This window comes from Silene latifolia, chromosome 1, assembly GCF_048544455.1.
Source record: "Silene latifolia isolate original U9 population chromosome 1, ASM4854445v1, whole genome shotgun sequence".
NCBI lineage: Eukaryota > Viridiplantae > Streptophyta > Magnoliopsida > Caryophyllales > Caryophyllaceae > Silene > Silene latifolia.
In genome coordinates, this window is record NC_133526.1 from 197,013,944 (window position 1) to 197,035,257 (window position 21,314).

General features: G+C 35.3%; 2 protein-coding genes across 2 annotated transcripts; both read left to right on the forward strand.

The window, feature by feature from the left end:
* Nucleotides 1–1,140: 1,140 nt before the first annotated feature.
* LOC141620594 (protein STRICTOSIDINE SYNTHASE-LIKE 10-like) lies at nucleotides 1,141–9,246 on the forward strand. The gene is made up of 4 exons (XM_074437441.1): nucleotides 1,141–1,331; nucleotides 8,168–8,197; nucleotides 8,372–8,584; nucleotides 8,796–9,246. Exons 1-4 carry the CDS (start codon nucleotides 1,156–1,158, stop codon nucleotides 9,226–9,228), a joined length of 852 nt encoding a protein of 283 aa, XP_074293542.1. The 5' UTR covers nucleotides 1,141–1,155; the 3' UTR covers nucleotides 9,229–9,246.
* Nucleotides 9,247–15,201: 5,955 nt separating this feature from the next.
* LOC141620664 (protein STRICTOSIDINE SYNTHASE-LIKE 10-like) lies at nucleotides 15,202–16,930 on the forward strand. The gene is made up of 3 exons (XM_074437498.1): nucleotides 15,202–15,797; nucleotides 15,949–16,215; nucleotides 16,393–16,930. Exons 1-3 carry the CDS (start codon nucleotides 15,544–15,546, stop codon nucleotides 16,823–16,825), a joined length of 954 nt encoding a protein of 317 aa, XP_074293599.1. The 5' UTR covers nucleotides 15,202–15,543; the 3' UTR covers nucleotides 16,826–16,930.
* The last annotated feature ends 4,384 nt before the right edge of the window (nucleotides 16,931–21,314 follow it).

Here is a 21,314-nt window from a genome sequence, read left to right on the forward strand (position 1 = left end):
AATGGAGGAAGTATCAATTTGTACCGAAAAAAATTAAATATCAATTGAAGTATTCGACAACTCAAAGTAATTTTTTTATCATAATTGTATTTTATTTTACCAAAAAAAATTGAGGGAAAGTCTTCTCCACGAAATAGTGGGGAATAACAACGAGTCTCATTTCAGACGGGTAATCTAGGGGTGTAACCAAGCTGAGTCAAGCTCTTGAAATCAAGGCTCAAAAACGGCTCATATGATATTTTACTAGTCCGAACCCGAGCTCGAGCTCTGTTGGAATACAATTTTTCCGAGCATTATTTTTATTATAACATAATTTTTACGTTAAAAAATTCAATTCAAGCTAGTAATTTTTTCATTTATTAGCTTAAAGTAATATTTCTTATGTTATTTTATTTTCTAAATTAATATTTTTATTAAATTATCATAAAACTGATATAATTTAAGTAAATATTACTAATAAAAACTAAGTGAATTAAAAAATAACGCGCTAAAGCCGAGCCTTAGAGCTCGGCTCGGTTTGGGCTCTTGTTCGAGCCCGAGCTCAAGCTCGGTTTGACCAATCTCGAGCCGAGCTTTGACCGAGCCGATTCCGAGGGTTTGTAGTCGCCAAATAAAATGTTATTATTTTACGATAAAAAGTTAAAAACTAAAAATTGAGCATTTTATTGATAACCTTTTGTCATTCACAAAACTTCGAAGAGACGGTCTCTCAATAACGTTATTGAGAGATCTTTCACATGATGAGTTGAGAGACCCACTGAATTTTTTTTCCTTATTATGTCTTCCACTAAATTAGTGGGAGACCTCTCATGAGACCTACTGTTATCCTTAAATAGTCTGTTTTATATAATAAAATGTTGGTATTTTTCTCGTTTTACGTTAAGACCGTCTGAAATGAGAATTTGTGGATGAATATTAGCAAGAAGAGAACATATGAAGGGGACATAACTCAAGTACTAAAATGAATTTCCTCAACGTGACAACCTCTTCTTTCTTCATTTCCAAAATCAAAATACTATATAAACATAATGAAGCAACCAATCAATATCCTCAACGTAATAATCTTATCTTTCTTTCTTCCCTCCTAAATTTACTAGTTTGGTAGTCATGGCAACATCGACACACATAATGTTCATCCCTTTGTTCATATTTTTAATGTCGTCTTATGAATTCGTCAAAGTCTCCGGCGACACAAACACATATGTTAAAATACCATTGGGTGCAAATCAAACCGGACCCGAGGCCATAGCCTTCGATTGTAAAGGTGAAGGTCCTTATGTTGGTATTTCCGATGGTCGGATTCTCAAGTGGCAAGGAGACTATATTGGTTGGACTCTGTAGGAAAATAAGGACATACTTTAATGCGGAAGCGATCGGATCGTTGTGCTCGCTAACTGCCCACTACCATATATCGTACCTCCGGCGGCTACTAGAGTCCCGGAATATATCCACGCCCCAAATCCCAAGTCACATAGATGGTAGACTAACTAAGAGATTATATAAGTTGTGTGTTAATAAGATGAATATGATAGTTGCACAAACAACATCTCTTATCTTATTTATAATCACCTCACATAGAGGAGTTACAAAGGGCACCATAAACACCCATTAAGTCACACCATAATGGGTAGATTAATATGGTGATAAATAGGATAATTAACAACCAAATTGATTGTGGCCGTTACTAAAATCCTATTAAATACAATACTCCCACTCGGCCACTCAAGCCATGGTAGCATTGATGCTTAGTCACAAAACCTAAGCAATACTCTTACTTGGTCACAAAGCCAAGACAATACTCCCACTTGGTCACACAACCAAGTTTATGACAACACAACTCCAACATAAACAATCTCTTATGTTTCATACGGGAAATGGGGTGTGCGACCATAAAGTAACAAAGTAGCGTTATATTAAGTTACCATCAAACTAACATAACACTTTCACATTATCAACGCCCCAAATCATTCAAACATCACCGTTAGCATACATAGTCCCCATATGCTATCATAATCATATTAGTTATATACACAATATAACCCCTGGCCAGGAAATTATGGTGAAGTTGAATTGATCATTCCTTAGACACTAATAATAATCCATCTCAACTTAACTGCTTTCCTAACATGATTCGTTGAACCTTAATCTTTTAGGTCCTTAGAATTCATATTAAAGTAGCAACATCAAGAATTAACTTCATATCATAGCTCCAAGTCAAAGGGAATCGAACAAAGTTGGACAACACAGTCCATAGGATCACACAATGACAAAGTAGGGAATCATTTGTCACTCCTAACGGTCGACTTACTAACACACATAGTATGATATATGTGTCACAACATAGCTCCCACTACGATGGGCATATCACGCTTCTATGTCGTGCGAATCATAAGTCTAGATACTACTCAAGTATCTAACCCAAGCCACTAGATTGATATACACAATATCCAATCCGACACTTGTGATTCGGTTAAAAACTTTAGTATGAAAATAGGGTGTCTTCTCATACTTCGACTACAAAAGTCTCATCTTAGACTTACTAAGGTGACTATATAACGAGTCAATATCTTTCCCATACAACTCATGTACAAAGATAATCTTTATCTAACACTCACTAAGTGTTAACGTGACTCGGTCTCATCTTGCCCACTACACAAGTGTCAAGGCGATTACCCGTGTGATTAGGCAATCTAAAAGCTTGGTGATATCTTTTGTGCCTCATCATGCAACAAATGCATATGAACATTTCCAAAAGATATAAAATCTTTATCCAAAAATGTCCATCATAAAACACATCCACAACTCAATAAGATTAAAACTTAAGTTGACTCTTTCGCACAATTAGCTCGACACATGAACTAATTAAGAACACATCTTATAAAATAATGCGCCAACCTTCTTGTTAGTTAATCTTACTTGATGACAACTCTTAGTCCCACACAAGAACTAATTTACTCTTACCACAAAGGTAAAAGTGAAAATCATTTGATTACATATCATTGTACGTGTAGAGGATTGATTAGGTAACAAATACTTACCAATCACAAATTGACGTTCAACCATGTACTAAACAAGGTACACATCAAAATGCCAACTACACCCGAATAAGAAACAATACTTAATCGTTTCTTACTTTTGAGCATAGGTTTAGACATAAAAACTTTATTTTTCTTCTAAATACCAATATGTCACCCATTAACAAAGAGAAACTCATTCTCCTATATAATTTTGACATAACCAAAAATAGTTTACCATTCCAGTTAAATCATCACACAAATGATTTATGAAATTAGAAATAAATATAGATCATTCAACATATGAAGAAGCTTGAAGTACACAAAGATTTATCATCTTAATCATTTGAGACAAACTCAACTGATCAATCTATGCATATATAGGCTTTTCTCGAGCAGCTTGATATGAGAAAATAGTCTTTACATCCATTTGAAAACAAAAACCAAATAGATGACCAAAATTTAGAAGAAAATCGGAACAAATCCGAATTGAGAACATACCTCATAATAGTCTTAAACCTTACTATCATAAACACATTGTCACAATGTCTATATGCTCTCATAATAACAATCCATTCTTTATTACTTGGCGAAAAAACTCACTTACTAAAAGTGATAGCTCCCACTTACTAAAAGTGGTTCAAAAAACGAATAGAATGAACAACTCCCACTATCCTCCATAATGAGCAAAACACCTTAAGGATCGACCTTATGTTAATCCTTATAACTTGACACATAAGTTAATATTTGCTCATTAGTAGACAAACTCTCATCTTTACCTTGGATCTTGAAAATACTCCCACTATCCAAAACATAGAGAGAAGTTAAACTATTCTTGGTGTCTCAACGGGGTTCACAAAAAATTCTCCCACTCACCAATAGATAGTTCTGTATTATAACGAATACAATACATAAGTCTACTAGCCTTCGCCAACACTTAGAAACACATCCAAGTGAATACATATTGTGGGTCTCGTAAACACAAAGTTTGACAAATGTTAAAGCATTAATGATCAATCTATTACCTTAAACTTATTTAGAACGAGCAAAATTTCCTTAAAACATATTTAAGAAATCCTCCTCTAAACCAAAGGAAGGAGAACTTATTGATCAGCGTTAGACTTCACTTAACCATGTCAAGTGATGTACAATTCCTCAACTAAAACAATTTCTTGTCTTATCAATTAGGAATTATAAGATCTACGCACATATTTTTCCTCATTTACACTTTGAACATATCAAATAGTTATTCACAACCAACATATTTACTAAGAGTTCTGACTCTAAGTTCAAAGACGATTTTTCACTTTTATCATAAACTGCTTGAACATATCAAACACTTTATAAAATGACAAAATAATGGATACAAAACCCATTGCGTGAATCATCTCAAAAATAAAAGAGGAAAAATAACGGTCTCATGATGCTTCTTAACATTTAACTACCCACAATTAAAAATAAAAATAGATTGAAATATAAAAGTTAGAGACAATGAACATACATGAAAATGTAATCAAAAGAGATGAATCAAATTAAAAAATAACGCGGTGAACATATATATTATGGCCAAACACATAGCCATAACGAACTATTAACAAGAGGTTTAATAAGTAGAATCCGTAATTTTCAATAAACTAATTATTGAAAAATAACCACGCACTCCAAGCGCGCGTAGAGACTTAACAAATCAAAGTAGCACAAAGCCTCTTTGAATTATCCATCGACAAACAATGGATTAAACAACGAGTTATAAAAAATTCTCGCTCCGTTTCTAAATCCACAAAGGACAAGAATTAGCAGCAGATGCAAGAAAGAAACATATAACTCTAATTGATAGAGAAGGATGTCATTTGGCTCGAAACTAACATGAACCAAATTTATTGTATCTCTATACTATTCTCTTGCCGACACTAAGTCCGACATATTAAACAATACCACATATTTGTACTCATAGTAAGAAAAAACTTAAACCATTAACAATCATATCGAGAGACATTCGCGCCAAAAGGCACTCTTTTTCCGTCTCGATAAATTTTGAGACTTTTACGAAGGATTGAGTGTATTGACTATGACCCATTAAGAGTTTTCTATTTTTTCTAATCCCAGAATCGGATGGCAAACAAATCGCCATGGGAAAAATAAACTCTTATGTCAGTCAATCGCGTGTTTAAAAATCATTTCACATAAGATAAATAAAACACGGTGACAATCCTCAAATACTCCGGGTCAAGACACACAATCTTGTACCCTACGTCAAAAAGAATCTGACTTACACATTAGTCTCACGCTACACAAGCTGTAAGACATAATGTCTCAAAACTAGTTAATAGGTCTACATACAAAAGAACACAATTTTGCATGCATAAAGTTTACTATATTTGAACAAATACTGGTAAAGAAAAAACAAATTCTCATTATCCTACTCATTAGAAAGATATTTAACCTCGATCATATAATAGTGATCACAATTTCTCAAACCGTGATTTTAATAAGATACTAAATCTTATCACTCTAGTGATCAAAGTTCAAACCGCTTCACTATGGTGAACAAATCACCAAAAACACTTGTTGTCATACACAAGTATATGGATTAAGGCACATTTTCAAATTAAATTATCAAAATCCCTTCATTTATATTGTTCGTTCGAAAATTTCGCTAAGCTCATAATCATCACAAACGCCATAAACGAGAAATTTCAACAATTTAATTAACTCTTAAGATTAAACGAAACAAAATCATTAATCTTTAATAAACAACTAAACAAATTAGCCATTCACCCTTACAAATACCGCTAAACAAATTAGCATGTATAATAATATCACTTTGATATTAGACAAATACTATGCAAAACAAATTTGCACATCGTTAAAATTAATTAAAACTTGACCATAACACATATGATAGTTTTAATGAGTTATTTATTGATAGGCAACTAATATGTATTCAAATTACTCATCTCTCATGTAAAAACCAAATTTACATGATATCACATATCACTAAGATATAACGGGGTCTTAGATGTAAAACGAATTTACATGTCCAAGTATATCACAAAGATATAAATCTTTTCGTAAAACAAATTTACGATAACTATTATATCACAAAGATATACACATTGTATGTAAGTTATAAAATCTCATGAACAACAAATGTCAATAAGATTTTTTTTTTATGTAATACAAAATTACACAATTTTCACAAGACAAAATAAATGAAACGAAATCGTAAATTTTAACTCTATCTTGTAAAATACGATATACCACATAATTATGAGTAGCATATACAAATCGAACACGGAGCCGAAAATTAGTATTTCTCATACTCATGAATTTTGCTAGCCAAACTTCTCAAAGCAAAATGTCACTAAGACATTTAAAATTGACATACAAGAATAAATTTACGTAACTTGTAAAATATCACTCAGATATTTATCATTTACGCGTAAAATAAACTGATGAGACATACTCATAAATTATTGGATATAATTAACTTTACTAAGAAAATTTAATTATGCATATAAAACAAATTTATATGGCTCACGCTTATTTTCATATGAAACATATTCATATAATCGTACTTTTAACCAAACACATTGGTACTCGTACTTCATAATATCACAAAGATATGTGTTTATACTATGGAATAAATTCAATATAAAACAAATTTATACGGTCCACACACATTTAAATATATATAAAACACATTTATATAGATCATACAAAATCGTATGCGAAACATATCATATACTTATAGAACTTGCTAAACTAATTAGCGAGATAACAATAGCATGAAACTGGACCTACTTGCTCACAAAAAACACATATACGGTCCAAAACAAGAAGATGCAATAAGGTCTTAATGGAACAAATCCAAAAAGAACTTTAAAAAAGAAACACTGTATTTAATCCCTTTTAAAAACTACTCTGCCGTTTCTGATTTCCTGACTACTAACATAACTCCCCTCCTCCCTTTACTTCCTCTTTTCACACAAAAAAGAAGAAATCATACAGTGATAAACAACCATGGGAAGAGAGGTTCGTTGGGAGAACTATACCGTGTGTCACAAAACTCATTTGTGCTCTACACAACTATCGTCATTGCTCAGATAGGTCCAAAACCATCGTAAGCGAATAACGATCTCCAAAGCGGACAAGTCTCAGGCAAGTGACACACACATTGCCGCCCCAAAGCGGACAAGTCTCAGGCGAGTGACACACAACCACCGTTGCCCGAGTCTGTTACTGGCGTCTTTACGAATCCCACATAGAGATCGAAAGTATGGGAATGCGTCAGGCCCACAAGGCGTCATCCCTAGAGGCCCGTGACTTTCACTCGTCATTGCCGCACCGAAAAAACGTCATTTTCTCGGACAAAAAACGGCAACAACCCACACAAGGTCGTCTGAAATATGGCGAATGATTGTCATGGATCAATTGGCAATTTCTCAACACAAATGCCAAAAACGCATAAGCCACATAGGCCATGGAGTCAAATATTCAATGTGTCAAAAATAATAACTAGTCTGAGGGAGCCGAAAATTGAACGGATCAATATCGTACACATCTCGCCCATAGTCTTAGTTAATACAATTAACAGAAGATGGAAACAATTTGATATGAACTAATCATATGTAAGTGAGAGCAATTGACGGTAATTGGGGCATTAAAAAAAAATAGGAGTATGAACTAACCACAATCCCACGTTATAATATGTACGTAGCAAAACAAATTTGATGGAAAACGTACAATAGGAGTAGCAAAACACATTTGCTCTGATACCACTGTAGGAAAATAAGGACATACCTTAATGCGGAAGCGATCGGATCGTTGTGCTCGCTAACTGCCCACTACCATATATCGTACCTCCGGCGGCTACTAGAGTCCCGGAATATATCCACGCCCCAAATCCCAAGTCACATAGATGGTAGACTAACTAAGAGATTATATAAGTTGTGTGTTAATAAGATGAATATGATAGTTGCACAAACAACATCTCTTATCTTATTTATAATCACCTCACATAGAGGAGTTACAAAGGGCACCATAAACACCCATTAAGTCACACCATAATGGGTAGATTAATATGGTGATAAATAGGATAATTAACAACCAAATTGATTGTGGCCGTTACTAAAATCCTATTAAATACAATAGACTCTATTTGCAGTTACAGCTCCAAATAGGTACCTTCTTTTTGTTTTCAGCAATCTCCTATATAACCTTATTTTGTTAAAAACAGACTCACTAAGCCTACAACATTATATAAATATTGGCTTTTATTAAATGTAATTTTACGTATGTAGGTCGGATTCGTGTGACGGTGTTTTTCACTCCCCCTTGGAACTGGAATGTGGCAGACCACTCGGGTTAAGGTTCGATAAGAAATCGTGTGATTTATATATAGGTGATGCAAGTTTTGGATTAATGAAGGTTGGACATAAAGGTGGTGTTGCTACATCACTTGCTACAACTGCTGAAGGGAAACCATTCGCTCTCGTAAATGCCTTAGATATCGACTCCGACAACAAAGTTATCTATTTTTCCGAGAGTAGCTCCGAATATCATCTATGGTAATTCTCTTTAATTTTATACTCCTTGAATTCAATAGATTGTTTACGTCTAATTGAAATATTTTTCTTAACTGTTGACATTGCTACAATATAATCTCAACGTCGTAAATCGTAATCATTTTTTTTTATTAAAGAATAAATACGTAAACAAATGAATTAGAATAATTATTTGGTTGTTCATATTTTAATGGACTCCGTTATCATTTTACAGGCAATTCAGAGAAGCAATTGAAGCTGGCGATCACAGCGGAAGGTTTATGAAATACGACATGAAGACCGGAGCCGTAACCGTCTTGCTTAGAAATCTATCTTTTGCTAACGGAGTTGCATTAAGCAAGAATAATGACTTTGTTTTTGTTGGAGAAAGTACAGCTTCTCAAATCGTTAAATATTGGCTAAAGGGTTATAAAGCTGGAACTCATGAAGTGCTTAAATATAATGGAGGACCAGATAATATAAATAGAGATGCAAAAGGTGATTTTTGGGTAGCATTACTAAGTACGTCTAAAATCAAAATTAATCATCTTGGAGAAATATTAGAGAGTTTAGATGCTAATGAGATTATTAATTGTACCGATGTTTCTGAGGTTAATAATCGTCGTTGGTTTGGGTTTTTCTTCGAAAATTATATTTATCACACTTAAATGGTTGGATTTGGGATCGGAGTCAGAGTTTTTGTATATTATGTGTCGTGTCTCATGTCACGTAACTTTTTCATATTATGGTGAAAAGGTTTTTGGATAGGAGATTAGACACGTAATAAAATGAAAGATCCAAAGTTGTTCGATTTTTTTTTTCCATTTTTGGTTTGTTTGAGGATTGTAAAGTTATTGGTAATTGAAGCATTTGTTTGTTTGATGTAATGTTCTATTGGTACATTGGTACTATTATTTGATGTAATGAATAGTTATGACCATGATTGTTTGGTTGGATGATGACTAATTACTTTATTGTTAAATTTATTTGATCATTAACATAATATCGGTTTTCCTGTCGTATATTGATCCTAGATAGTAGAGACATGATAAGAACTTCACTAATTTGTATCTAATATGCTTAATTTTGAAAGATTCTATTTAATTACTCTTTTCTTAATATTTCATAAAGTATTTATTGATATTTTATCTTCTCCTACCCCACATTACGGAGTATTAAACTTGAAATTGTCAACTTTAATAAATAAATATCAAATTGTACTAAACAAATAAGTAAATATCAATTATTGGACGACTCAAAGTAATTTTTTATACTTACTCTATCCTGGTCATTTGTTATCATATTTTATGTTGGGTATATCAGTTAATTGTTGTTTTTTCTATTTTAAAAATGAACTTAATAAGCAATTTGATCATTGACAATCAATTTATTTCACTTGTCATTTAGTAATTGGCCACCTTCCTTTTCCTTAGTTTTTGTGTCAAAACCAAAGAAAAACAATTGACCAAAACAGAGAAAGTATCATATTGCGTAAATCAGATTCTACATATGTATATTAGCATTAAAAAATTGTGGGAAGTCTCCTTGAAGAAGTAGTGAGGAACCCGTGGGTCTTGCTTCAGACCATTGCTTTTGGTCTGAAATAAGACCTATAACATGTTATCATTTGACAGTAAAATGTTTGTATTTTTCTGATAACATGTTACCATTATTTTTCCCACTATTTTCAGGGTTAAAAGTGACACCTTTAGTGATAACATTTTGTAGATTCACTGCTTACATTTTCTTAAAAAATGACAACATTTTATCGGTCTTATTTCAGACGGGAAAAGTGCCCGTCTGAAATAAGATTTTGCGATGAGGAACATGCTAACGAAGGGAATTGATGAAGGGGACATAAATCATAAATTTCTCACGTGACTACCTCGTATTTTTTATTTTTTTAAACTTCGTTCCAAATCAAAATACTACGGAGTATATAATGCAGCAACAAATCAATATTATCCGGCATCCGCAACGTGTAACAACTAACAATCTTGTCTTTCTTTCTTTCCCTCCTTAATTCACTAGTTTGTTAGCCATGGCAACATTTACACACTTATGGGTTGTTTGGTTGCCTTTTAAAATCATAGGAATTGGAAAATCATGGGAAGTGGTTAGATAGAGTCTTGTTTGGTTGCCCAATTCATGGGAAATAGAACTTCCTATGGAACTCCAATTCCTACATAATGTAGGAAGTCACTTACCTAGCCCCCCCTAGGTAAGTGGGAGTTCCCACATGAATTGAAGTTCCTACATTCAACCAAACAACATTTACACAATTCATGTGATTTTCAAGTTCACATGAATTTAATCTTCCCGGGAATTCTATCTTCCTATGGTGAACCAAACGACTCCTTAGTGTCGATCCTTTTGTTCGTATTTTTAACGTCGTCTTATGAATTGGTCAGCGTGTCCGACCACACAAACACATTACACATGTTAAAAAACAAATTCTTGCTTGTGACGGAGATACCCGTCGCAAATGATAAAATACGGCGGAGTGTGATCGAAATGGTATTTTGATTAGCATGTCATTTTAACATGAGGTACCAAAAATTGATCTTTTAGACGTCTTTAAAAAAAATGGATATATCGGTCCTGAGAAATACCCGAGTATAGATTGAGCAGCCCAGTGGGCTTGATTCTATCTGATTTGTTATAAAGAACCCTACAGAATTTGGGTATATAAAAAACACACAATTTCATTATTGACGGTAACTAAAGACGGACCAAGTAACATACCATATTACGCATAAGACAAACAACAACTTGCATAATGGGGCCCAAAAATATCACCAATTGATATTTGACCCGTCTCTTGCTGTAGACGGATTATAGCAAGACTTGGTATAAAAAAAAAAGGAAGAGAGCCGTCATGGAAAGCTGTATTCGCAGAATTGGGGAGGAACGGCAGACAGGTGAGGATTTCGATCTCAATTTTAATTTTAATTTATAATTATAAATTAGTATTATTTTCAATTGATTATTATTAGGGATGTTGTTTCCTTCTTCTAGTAAACGCTTCCTTGGTATTATTAGTGAAAAGAAAAATGAAAACTACAACCCAGCTAGGAGTATCAAAGAGGAGACGGAACTAATTGAAAAATCTTATGGGTCTACTAATAATAATAATGATTCTGATGCGATTAAGTCAGACTCGAATTTAGGCTTGTCGATTAAGAATAAGAAAGGCAAGCGATTGAAGGAGGAGGTAGACTCGAATTTAGACTTGCCAACTAAGATTAAGAATAAGAAAGCCAAGCGATTGAAGGAGGAGGTAGACTCGGAGTTAGACTTGCCAACTAAGATTAGGAATAAGAAAGGCAAGCGTTTGAAGGAGGTAGAGTCGGAGTTAGGCTTGCAAACTAAGATTAAGAATAAGAAAGGCAAGCGATTGAATGAGGTAGAGTCGGAGTTAGGCTTGCCACTTGAGGTTTTGAAACCAACTGAGATTAAGAAAGGCAATAAATTGGAGGGCGGTTTCAAACGGTTTCTGTCAAATAATGGTAGGACCAACCATTTGGTTCGGTTTAAAAAAGGTTGTTATGGTCAAGTTGAGGATGTTGATTTTGATTCTCTCTGTGGTAAATACCTCCTCATCTGCTGTTTCTCAGTGCCTATGTTTAGTGATGAGCGTGTCGCTGATGAATGTCGTGCCATAATAGAAACGTACGACCATTTATCTCGAGATGGTCATCCTTTTGAGATGGTTGTGGTTGTTAAGATGAGAAGCGATGCTACTTATGATCAAAAGGCGGCTTTTGATCACTTTTATTCTGCCTTCTCCTGTCTTGCTATACCCTTTTCTGATGCTGATACGCGTGATTATATATGCTCCTGTTTCATGAACCTTGCCATTTTGGTGGATCCCAAGGGACTCATTTTGGAGAAAGACGATACCCTTGAACATTTTCTTTACCATGGTTCTGAGTGGACGCCTCCCTTTCTCGACACCACTTTAGGTGAGATTTTTTACCGAGATCACGCATTGAGATCCAGGTTGGATCCCATGTACGCGTTGGCGTATCGCATTGTTAACGAGGATCAACGGTACCTATCCCTTTATGGGGATATTCTGCTTTGTGATCCCTATCGTGTTCTCCGCAGATTTGATGCTGAAACTGATGTAGCCTCTACGGTCCTAGATCTGACCTCAAAGTATGTGGGATTGTACCTCTGCTTTGATGGGAGTATCATGGAAGAAATTAAGGCCGCCCATGACTATTGCTTAGCAAACAAACAACAGCTTGAGATAATCCTCGTATGCATGTCTCTCTTTGATGAACCAAACTCATACTACGAAGACCTATATCAGACACTGAGGCTTTTCAATATCAAATCCTGGTTTCTTTTCGACTATGACAGCAAGGTTTGCCGCAGGATGTGGCGTATATTTGGCGAGGGATATCTTTGGCCTGGGGAAAAGTTTATCGTTATACCACCTAACTGTGAATCTGCTGAGCTGCGCGCAAGAGACATCATAATCAAGAACGGAATTACTGAATATCCCTTCACTCGAACCGCTCTCCTAAAACGAAGGTTGGAATTTGTCAGATCGCTCACTCCGGTTCATTTATCATTATTCAAAACTGGCCTGTTTCAGAATGGTGAAGAATTCAATTCTGAGCAGCTTCGAGGCAAGAACTTGCTTCTGTACCTTGATTCACACTTATCTAACCCCCAACACTGTTACAATCTCTTGATGAAGCATTACCCCAAAATGAAGGCCATGGGTTGGGAAATTGTGTTTGTTCCCGTGTATGTTGTGACATACACAGAGCGCTTTTGGAATAGACAAATGGTGGAACGGGTCGTCCATCATCATCGTTTTAGAATGGGTTCAAACGTTGATGAGATGCCATGGCTTGTTATGTCTCCCCCTGCCGCGGTTGAAGCGTCTGTCGAGAAACAATTGACTTTCCCAGAAGAGCGTCACTATAGTCGCCTCGTTGCTGTTGGGAAAGATGGCAATATTGTTTCGAGACACGTTGAAGACAAGCTCAAGACTCATGGAGTTACCGAATCTTTGTTTGATGATGTTTTGGAAAGTGACTTGGCTCTTGAGTTGGCCTCCATGCCTCAAATCGATGACGACTACTATAATTGAAACTATATCGCATGTGTTTTTTTACCAGCCGACTCCTAATCATTTTGTGATTAAAGACTTTTAACGTTATTGTTGTAATTTTTAGTATCAGTCAGACGATCAATCATGTGCTTTCGGTTTCTGTTTTTGTAATGTTGACTTATTTAATCTATCTACGTGATTATGTTATGGGTTAAATTTATGTATTAGTGCAGTGTTACATTCTTCTCCTAGACTGATGATATTACAGCATTGCATCAAGCTTATTTTTCCGGCTCGTCAAATTTATGTCATCACGAACCAGAGCCTCAGCCTGAGGCTGACGAGGCCCTTTACTTTACTGGCCCTTCTAACTGGGCGAGCGTCACGGACTCACTGGCCGTGTGCGGCTTAGATCTCGAAAATGAGCCCTAAATCGACTAGGATGGGTGGCGGGCCAATACAGGCCTTGGGTGGTTAACTGAGAGAAGGGCTTGACAGTAAGGGCGGGCTAGTGGTCGCCTATAGCATACCCAAGGAAATTTGGTACCAGTCTCTCATATGTACAAGATTAATTTAAGGAACTGATATCGTAGACAGTAGAGACATGATAAGAACTACACTAATTCTTATCTACTATGCTTAATTTTGTAGGATTCTATTTAATGACTCTTTTCTTAATATTTCATAAAGCATTTATTGATATTTTATCTTCTCCTACCACAATTACCGGAGTATTAAACTTGAAATTGTCAACTCTAATAAATAAATATCAAATTGTACTAAACAAATAAGTAAATATCAATTGGATGGCTCAAAGTAATTTTTTATACTCACTCGGTACTGGTTATTTGTTATCATATTCTATTTTTGGTGTATTAGTTAATTGTTGTCATTTCTATTTTAAGAATGAAGCTGATGATCAATTTGATCATCATTCACACTCAATTTATTTTATTTGTTATTTAGTAATTATCTCTCTCCTCTTTAATTAGTCTTTATATCAAAATCAAAGGATAATAATCAATAAAGTTTTATATTGCGTAAATAGGATTCTACGTCTAGATATATACAAGCATTAAAAATTAGTCGGAAAGTCTTCTCGAATAAGTAGTGAGGATTGAGGAACATGCGAACGAAAGGGAATTTATGAAGGGAACATAAATCATAAATTTCTCACGTGACCTACCATGTATTTTTTTTTTTTTCTTTTTTTCAACTTCGTTCCCAATCAAAATACTACGGAGTATATATATATAAGTAAATTAAAAATAAATCTCCTTTAAAATTACTCTTTTATATATATTTAAAATGCATTTTTATCAAAGATTGCTTCAAAACTCCAATTTAGGTTACTTATTTTTTTTTTGATGACGAGGGGTTGAATCCCCCGGGCCCATGCATTTCCGCACCACCACATGGACCATGTAAGCCACCCCCTTTGGGGGCTGCAGTGGCCAAGTGATCATCGCCCCAGCTGGTAGTCGAACCCGGGACCTCTCAACTCCTGCACTACTGCAAGCTTCAAGGTTTAACCCGGCTACCACTGGACTAACACCACCTGGTTATTTAGGTTACTTATTAGGTATGTTTATAAACTTTTTCCATTATAACATAGACAATTTATACTTTAAAAGATATAACAATGGAGAATAAGTTTAAAAACATACGGAACAAGTCACCAAAATTAGTTATGAAGCAATTTTTAATAAAAGAATTCTAAATGAGTAATTTTAGAAAAAAATTGTATAAGAGAGTAATTTTAAAAAACTGTATTTTAAAATGTGAGTTATTTTTAATTTCCTCTATATATATAACACGACATAATGCAGCAACAAATCAACATTCTCAAGTCTCAACGTAACAATCTTGTCTTTCTCTTTCTTTCCCTCCTTAATTCACTAGTTTGCTAGCCATGGCAACATTTCAATACATAGTGTCGATCCTTTTGTTCGTATTTTTAACGTCGTCTTATGAATTGGTCAGCGTGTCCGACGACTCAAACACATATGTTAAAATACCATTACGTACAAATCAAAACGGACCTGAGGCCATAGCCTTTGATTGTAAAGGTGAAGGTCCTTACGTTGGTATTTCCGATGGTCGGATACTCAAGTGGCAAGGAGAACATATTAGTTGGACTCTATTTGCAGTTACAGCTCCAAATAGGTATTTTTTTTCTTTCCGTAACTCTCCTATGTAACTGTATTATGATAAAATGTGCTCATGACATAAAAGTCAACTTATGGTAAATGTAAATTTTATTACAGGATCTAAATTTAAATCTTAATATAAGTTTGATGTAATTTTATTTATGTAGGTCGGAATCATGTGATGGAATTTTTAACTCGCCTATGGAAAAAGAATGTGGAAGGCCACTCGGGTTAAGGTTCGATATGAAAACATGTGAGTTATATATAGCTGATTCCAGTTTTGGATTAATGAAGGTTGGATGTAATGGTGGTGTTGCTACATCACTTGCTACTATTGCTGAAGGAATTCCATTCGCTCTCGTAAATGCCTTCGATATCGACTCTGACAACAAACTCATCTATTTTTCTGAGAGTAGCTCCGCCTTCCATCTATGGTAATTCCTTTTAATTTACCTGTCTTAAACTTAAAAACGAAAAAACTCGTCTAAATTTTTAATTGATTTTTTTTTTTTAAAAAAAAAGTATCAAGTATAATTGTATACAATAGTTTTACAAGCTCAATACTTCCATCAGACGGTCTCACAAAAGATCTACTGAAACGTACTTTACAGGGAACTCAAAGAATTAACTGAAGCTGGCGATCACAGTGGGAGGTTTATGAAATACGACATGGAGACCGGAGACGTGACCGTCTTGCTTAGAAATCTATCTTTTGCTAACGGAGTTGCATTAAGCAAGAAGAATGATTTTGTTCTTGTAGGTGAAAGTGGAACTTCTCAAATTCTCAAGTATTGGCTAACTGGTTATAAAGCTGGGACTTATGAAGTGCTTAAATATAATGGAGGACCAGATAATATAAATAGAGATGCAAAAGGTGATTTTTGGGTGGCATTACTACGTACGTCTAAAATTAAAATTAATCATCTTGGAGAAATATTAGAGTCTTTAGATGCTAACCAGATTATTAATTGTACCGATGTTTCTGAGGTTAATAATCGTCTTTGGTTTGGGTTTTTCTTCCAAAATTATATTTATCACACTTAAATGGTTGGATTTGGGATCCGAGTCGGGGTGTTTGATGTAAAATGTTGTATGGTACATTTGTACTATTTATTATTTGTGTAATGAATAACTAGTTTAGATCCCGCGCAATAAATGCGCGGTATTTATAGAGTTACTAATATAGACCCCGTGTAATATATGCACGGTATTTATAGAGTTTTACTTTTTTAGTGTATTATTTATAGAATTTATATTGACAATTCACTTATTTTTCATGTTTCTCCTTAATGTATTTTGATTAGAGAAATAAATCAAAATTTAAATCGTAAGAATTAATAAAATGAGTATTTTTTTTTTTGAATTCTTTTTTTGTTATTTTTACCGAGAAATTAATGATGTTAATTTACAAAAAATTACTAATAACATATTTTTTAGCTACAAATTTTTATCATAAAAAGTCAATGAATTTTAACAAATATTTACTAATTCCATATTTTTTTAGCCGCAACTTCTTATCATAAAAAGTTAATAAATTTATATCAATAAGTTGTTTAAAAAAAGAATTTCCTTATCCTAAAAAGATCGGAGATAAATTTGTGCAAAATGTGAAATATTAAATATTATAAATATTTAAATACAAAAGATTATATCCATTTATAACTTATCATGTCCACACCAATAGTATATGCTAAAAATATCAAGTAATAATCTAGGAAATATGTTTTAGGCGGGAAAAGTTGGAGTTTCGCCTATTCATTTAGTAAATAGGGGATGGATTACCTTGTTTGGCTGGATGATGATTGATGACTAACTGGTTTTATTTTGTAGAACTAATAATCTAATTGAAATTGTCTGTTTCAACAAAGTTGATCATAAATTTGTAATAATCGAGAGTGACACAACTTCAAAGACAAAATAGATAAAAACCGATTTAAAATCTTATCACAAGCGAACTAGTCCGTAATCAAATTTTAATGCGATTACGACGTAGAAGTTATATTATTTCTCCTCCGAGGCTCACACCTACATAATCTTCCGTCACTATAGCAAATGCAAAGCAACATGCCAACATGGTTCTTTGTATCATTTTTCATGGTGATGTTTGTATGCACCATCGATGGGTTTTAGAAAAGATAGCACCTTGCACAAAGATAGTTGTAGGCTCCAAGGGTCGATCACGAGGATGAGTGATTTTTTATTATTATTATTTTTTTTGGTGATGAGGGAACCCCGCTACCTTCGGTGGCATGATGGTATCAAGCTATACCTCGCAAGTGCACGATTTTATCGTTGTACACTATTAAGGGTCGATCCCACAAGGAGTTTGAGAAGACTACTAATTGTTCTAATCCTAATGTTTAGCTAAGTCGGTAATAAGGGAATTTTGTTTATCCAATAACTAAACTAGACAAAATAGAAAGAAAAGCAATTAAACGGGATGATAAAAAGTGAGAGAGATAGAAATAAGTTGCAAATCAAATAATTAAAGGCCTAAGACTCGGTTCTTCCCAAACAATTCGCAATTCCACCTAATTAAATCTCTAGGCTAATCACAAGGGTAGTTAGGTGAGGAGGTGACGACTCTAATTCGCCTAAGACCCCCCTCTCGGGTTCGAAATAGGACACTAGTACTACCTACCAACCCCCCTCTCGGGTTCGAAGGTCGGAATCCCTAGCTCAATACCCGACTACCCCAAAAACATGCATTATTCCCAAGGTGGTCCGATATTTGCGAAGGTCATTAAGCCCCATCAATTCCCGGGTCATCCCACTCCCTCTCTCGAGGGTCGATTTCAAACGCTAATTTAGAGGTGTCCTACCCCGGTTCTCCCTTTCGGTCTCAACCGAGGTCAACAATAGGGTCAAATCTCGGGTATCCAATTCACAACCTAACCAACTCTCGTTGGTGGTCAAGGGTCGTAAGTCGACACTACCCAAAAGTCAACCCATAAACCAAGTCAATCCTCTAAACTACCCTCACTAATTTCCCCCAATAATTAGCCTTTATGAAATTCAATTAATGAAATTACTCATGTTGGGTCAAACCGAGCCTTAGTGGAAGACTACTCACTAATCATGGTCCTAATTGCAAAATAAACAATAAAGACGGAAACTTTGGTCACAAACATGGTGAGAAGGTGAATCTTACTACTAAACATGCAACAATTCAACAATGGTTGTAATAACAAGAGTGATTAAACCTAAAGATGCAATCTTTAACTAAATCAACTCAAAGATTAAGTCTTTGAGGACAACTATCCAAGTATGAACCAAATGAAAGAGAAACAAAGGAAAGATGAACAATAAAAAGATGAACAATGATGAACAATGACAACAACAAACAAACAACAACAACAATTTAACATAAACAATCAAACAAGCATGAAAGAAGAACAAAGTGTAAACAATTTAAAATAGGGAGAGAATTAATACCAACACAAATGCAAAAGAGGAATTTGGAATAGAAATAATAAAGAAGGAAATCCTTCAATCTTCTTACAAACCCAAATTCAAACCCCAATTAATTGAAGAACTAGCTTAATTAGGGAATGATTAGTGAAATAATTAACAAAGTTTGAAACTTGGAAAGGGAAATAATTCAGATCTAGGGTTGTGTGTCAAAGGGTTTAAGGAGGGGGTATATATAGGCTTTTACAAGATTAGGAAGAAAAGAGGAAGAAAAGAAGGAAAAGCCCAAAATCTCGTGCTGCTGCGTTTTGCCGGTGCACCGGCAGCCGGTGCTCCTGCCGGCAAAACCGTGCAAAGAATTAAAACATCTGGCATTCGTGTTTTGCCGGTGGGTTTGGATTCTTGTTTGCCTGCCGCAAGCAAAACACACTCTTCAGACTTCTTCTATTCTCTTGGTGTGTGAAATGCCGGTTGACCCCATTCGGTGCCGGTCTTCTACCGGCGGCGAGGCCAAGCTTGTTTTTCCTCCAATTCTTCTATAAATTCCAATTCTTTGTGCTTTACCGGTGGGCGGTTCGGCCCGCGCAAAGCACTCTCTTCAGCCTTTTCTTCAAATTCCAAAGTAATTCCTGGGGATGTGGTTTGCGGTGGCTAGGCCATTTCACGGCCCCGGTCTCAAGCAAAACACACTCTTCTTCATTTCTTCACCTCTTCTTCATGTAAAGGCAATGGGGTGCCTTTCTTGCCCCGATTCCTCCATACTTGGGCCGTTTCCTGCAAAAGGATGCACAAAGTGACAAGAACGGGCATTGGGCACAAAACGCAAGGAAAAACACCCGAAACCGACTCGATATGAGTCGGTATGCATAAAAGAAGGAGGGAATTAGAAGTAAATTAATCGTATATCAAACCTCCCCACACTTAAACCTTACTCGTCCCCGAGTAAGTCCCTAAACCAAATGTACAAGGCATTATTATGATAGATATGGAGAGTGGATGCACAATATAAGCGTCACTCAACTAAACTACTACTTAAGCCGATCGAGTATTAGCGCACTCAACGCCCCTTCAACTCACAATTTGACACCCATGAGGGGAGAGTGCCCTATTGCAAGGCAAGTTGGGTCTTGCTACAAAACTTTCGACACATTCATCATGAAAGCACGTAATCAACAAGTAGAATGCATCTAACAAAATGATCCACTTTCCTCATCTAAGTGGCCGAATTTTTCAAATAACTAAACACGGTCTTGGTCGGGAGTACCGTCTCAGAAGTGCCAATTGAGGTGCCAACCCCCTAATTGTGACAAAAACAACCCTTGTGTGACCAATGCTCAAGAAACAGATTCGAGAGCGGGGTAAGGGGAGAAAGGGCAAGTCCGCCGAGAATTACAAAACCGATACAAGATTCAACCAAAGGACCCATGACTAAGGGGACCAAGGCAACGACATCCTCACGGTTTTCACTCGTCACTCAATGAAAGAACAAGGTGATTTTTGTGACAAAAAGTAACCAAAATCACTCAACTAACTCGACTAGCGAAAACGTGCCCGCAATCTAATGTGTAAAACCGTCCTATGTCCAATGAAATGCAAACAATGATAAAATGCACACAAAAATGAAGCAAGGAATACAACGGGGCTAAGGAGAAGGTCGAAACGGGATTGGTGCAAGCACCGTTTGGACATGTGGGGCTCAAATCAAGAATCGTCGACACATCACATCCCATCTCTTATTGCAACACATGAGACACGTCTATGCCCTAACATAGCAATGATGACCAAAACTATGCAAAAATTGCATAAACCCAACTCAAGTAGGAAAAATTTGATAAAACTCTTTTTATTTCAACAAATGGTAACGTCTACACCGTAACAACGACTCGGTTTCCCAAGCCATGCAAAAAATGTGTAGACCCGACTCATCTTTGGAAAAACATCAATTTGCCCCTTTTTATTTAGCAACGGCTTTTTCTACCCCATTTAATGATGAGGAGGGGTGTTGCTTGCCTTTTTCTTTTTCTTGACAACAAACAAATATATACAACTCACGACTCATCATTTTTTTTTGTTTTTCATGACTTTTTTTTTTTCTTTTACTTTTCTATTTTGTTTTTCATTT

Excerpts from the sequence above, each read along its gene's own strand:
- LOC141620664 (XM_074437498.1), top strand. The coding sequence starts at position 15,544 with ATGGCAACATTTCAATACATAGTGTCGATCCTTTTGTTCGTATTTTTA. Across the intron at positions 15,798-15,948 it reads GCAGTTACAGCTCCAAATAG|GTCGGAATCATGTGATGGAA; the intron begins GTATTTTTTTTC and ends TTATTTATGTAG. Across the intron at positions 16,216-16,392 it reads AGCTCCGCCTTCCATCTATG|GGAACTCAAAGAATTAACTG; the intron begins GTAATTCCTTTT and ends CGTACTTTACAG.
- LOC141620594 (XM_074437441.1), top strand. The coding sequence starts at position 1,156 with ATGTCGTCTTATGAATTCGTCAAAGTCTCCGGCGACACAAACACATAT. Across the intron at positions 1,332-8,167 it reads CAAGGAGACTATATTGGTTG|GACTCTATTTGCAGTTACAG; the intron begins GACTCTGTAGGA and ends TTAAATACAATA. Across the intron at positions 8,585-8,795 it reads AGCTCCGAATATCATCTATG|GCAATTCAGAGAAGCAATTG; the intron begins GTAATTCTCTTT and ends ATCATTTTACAG.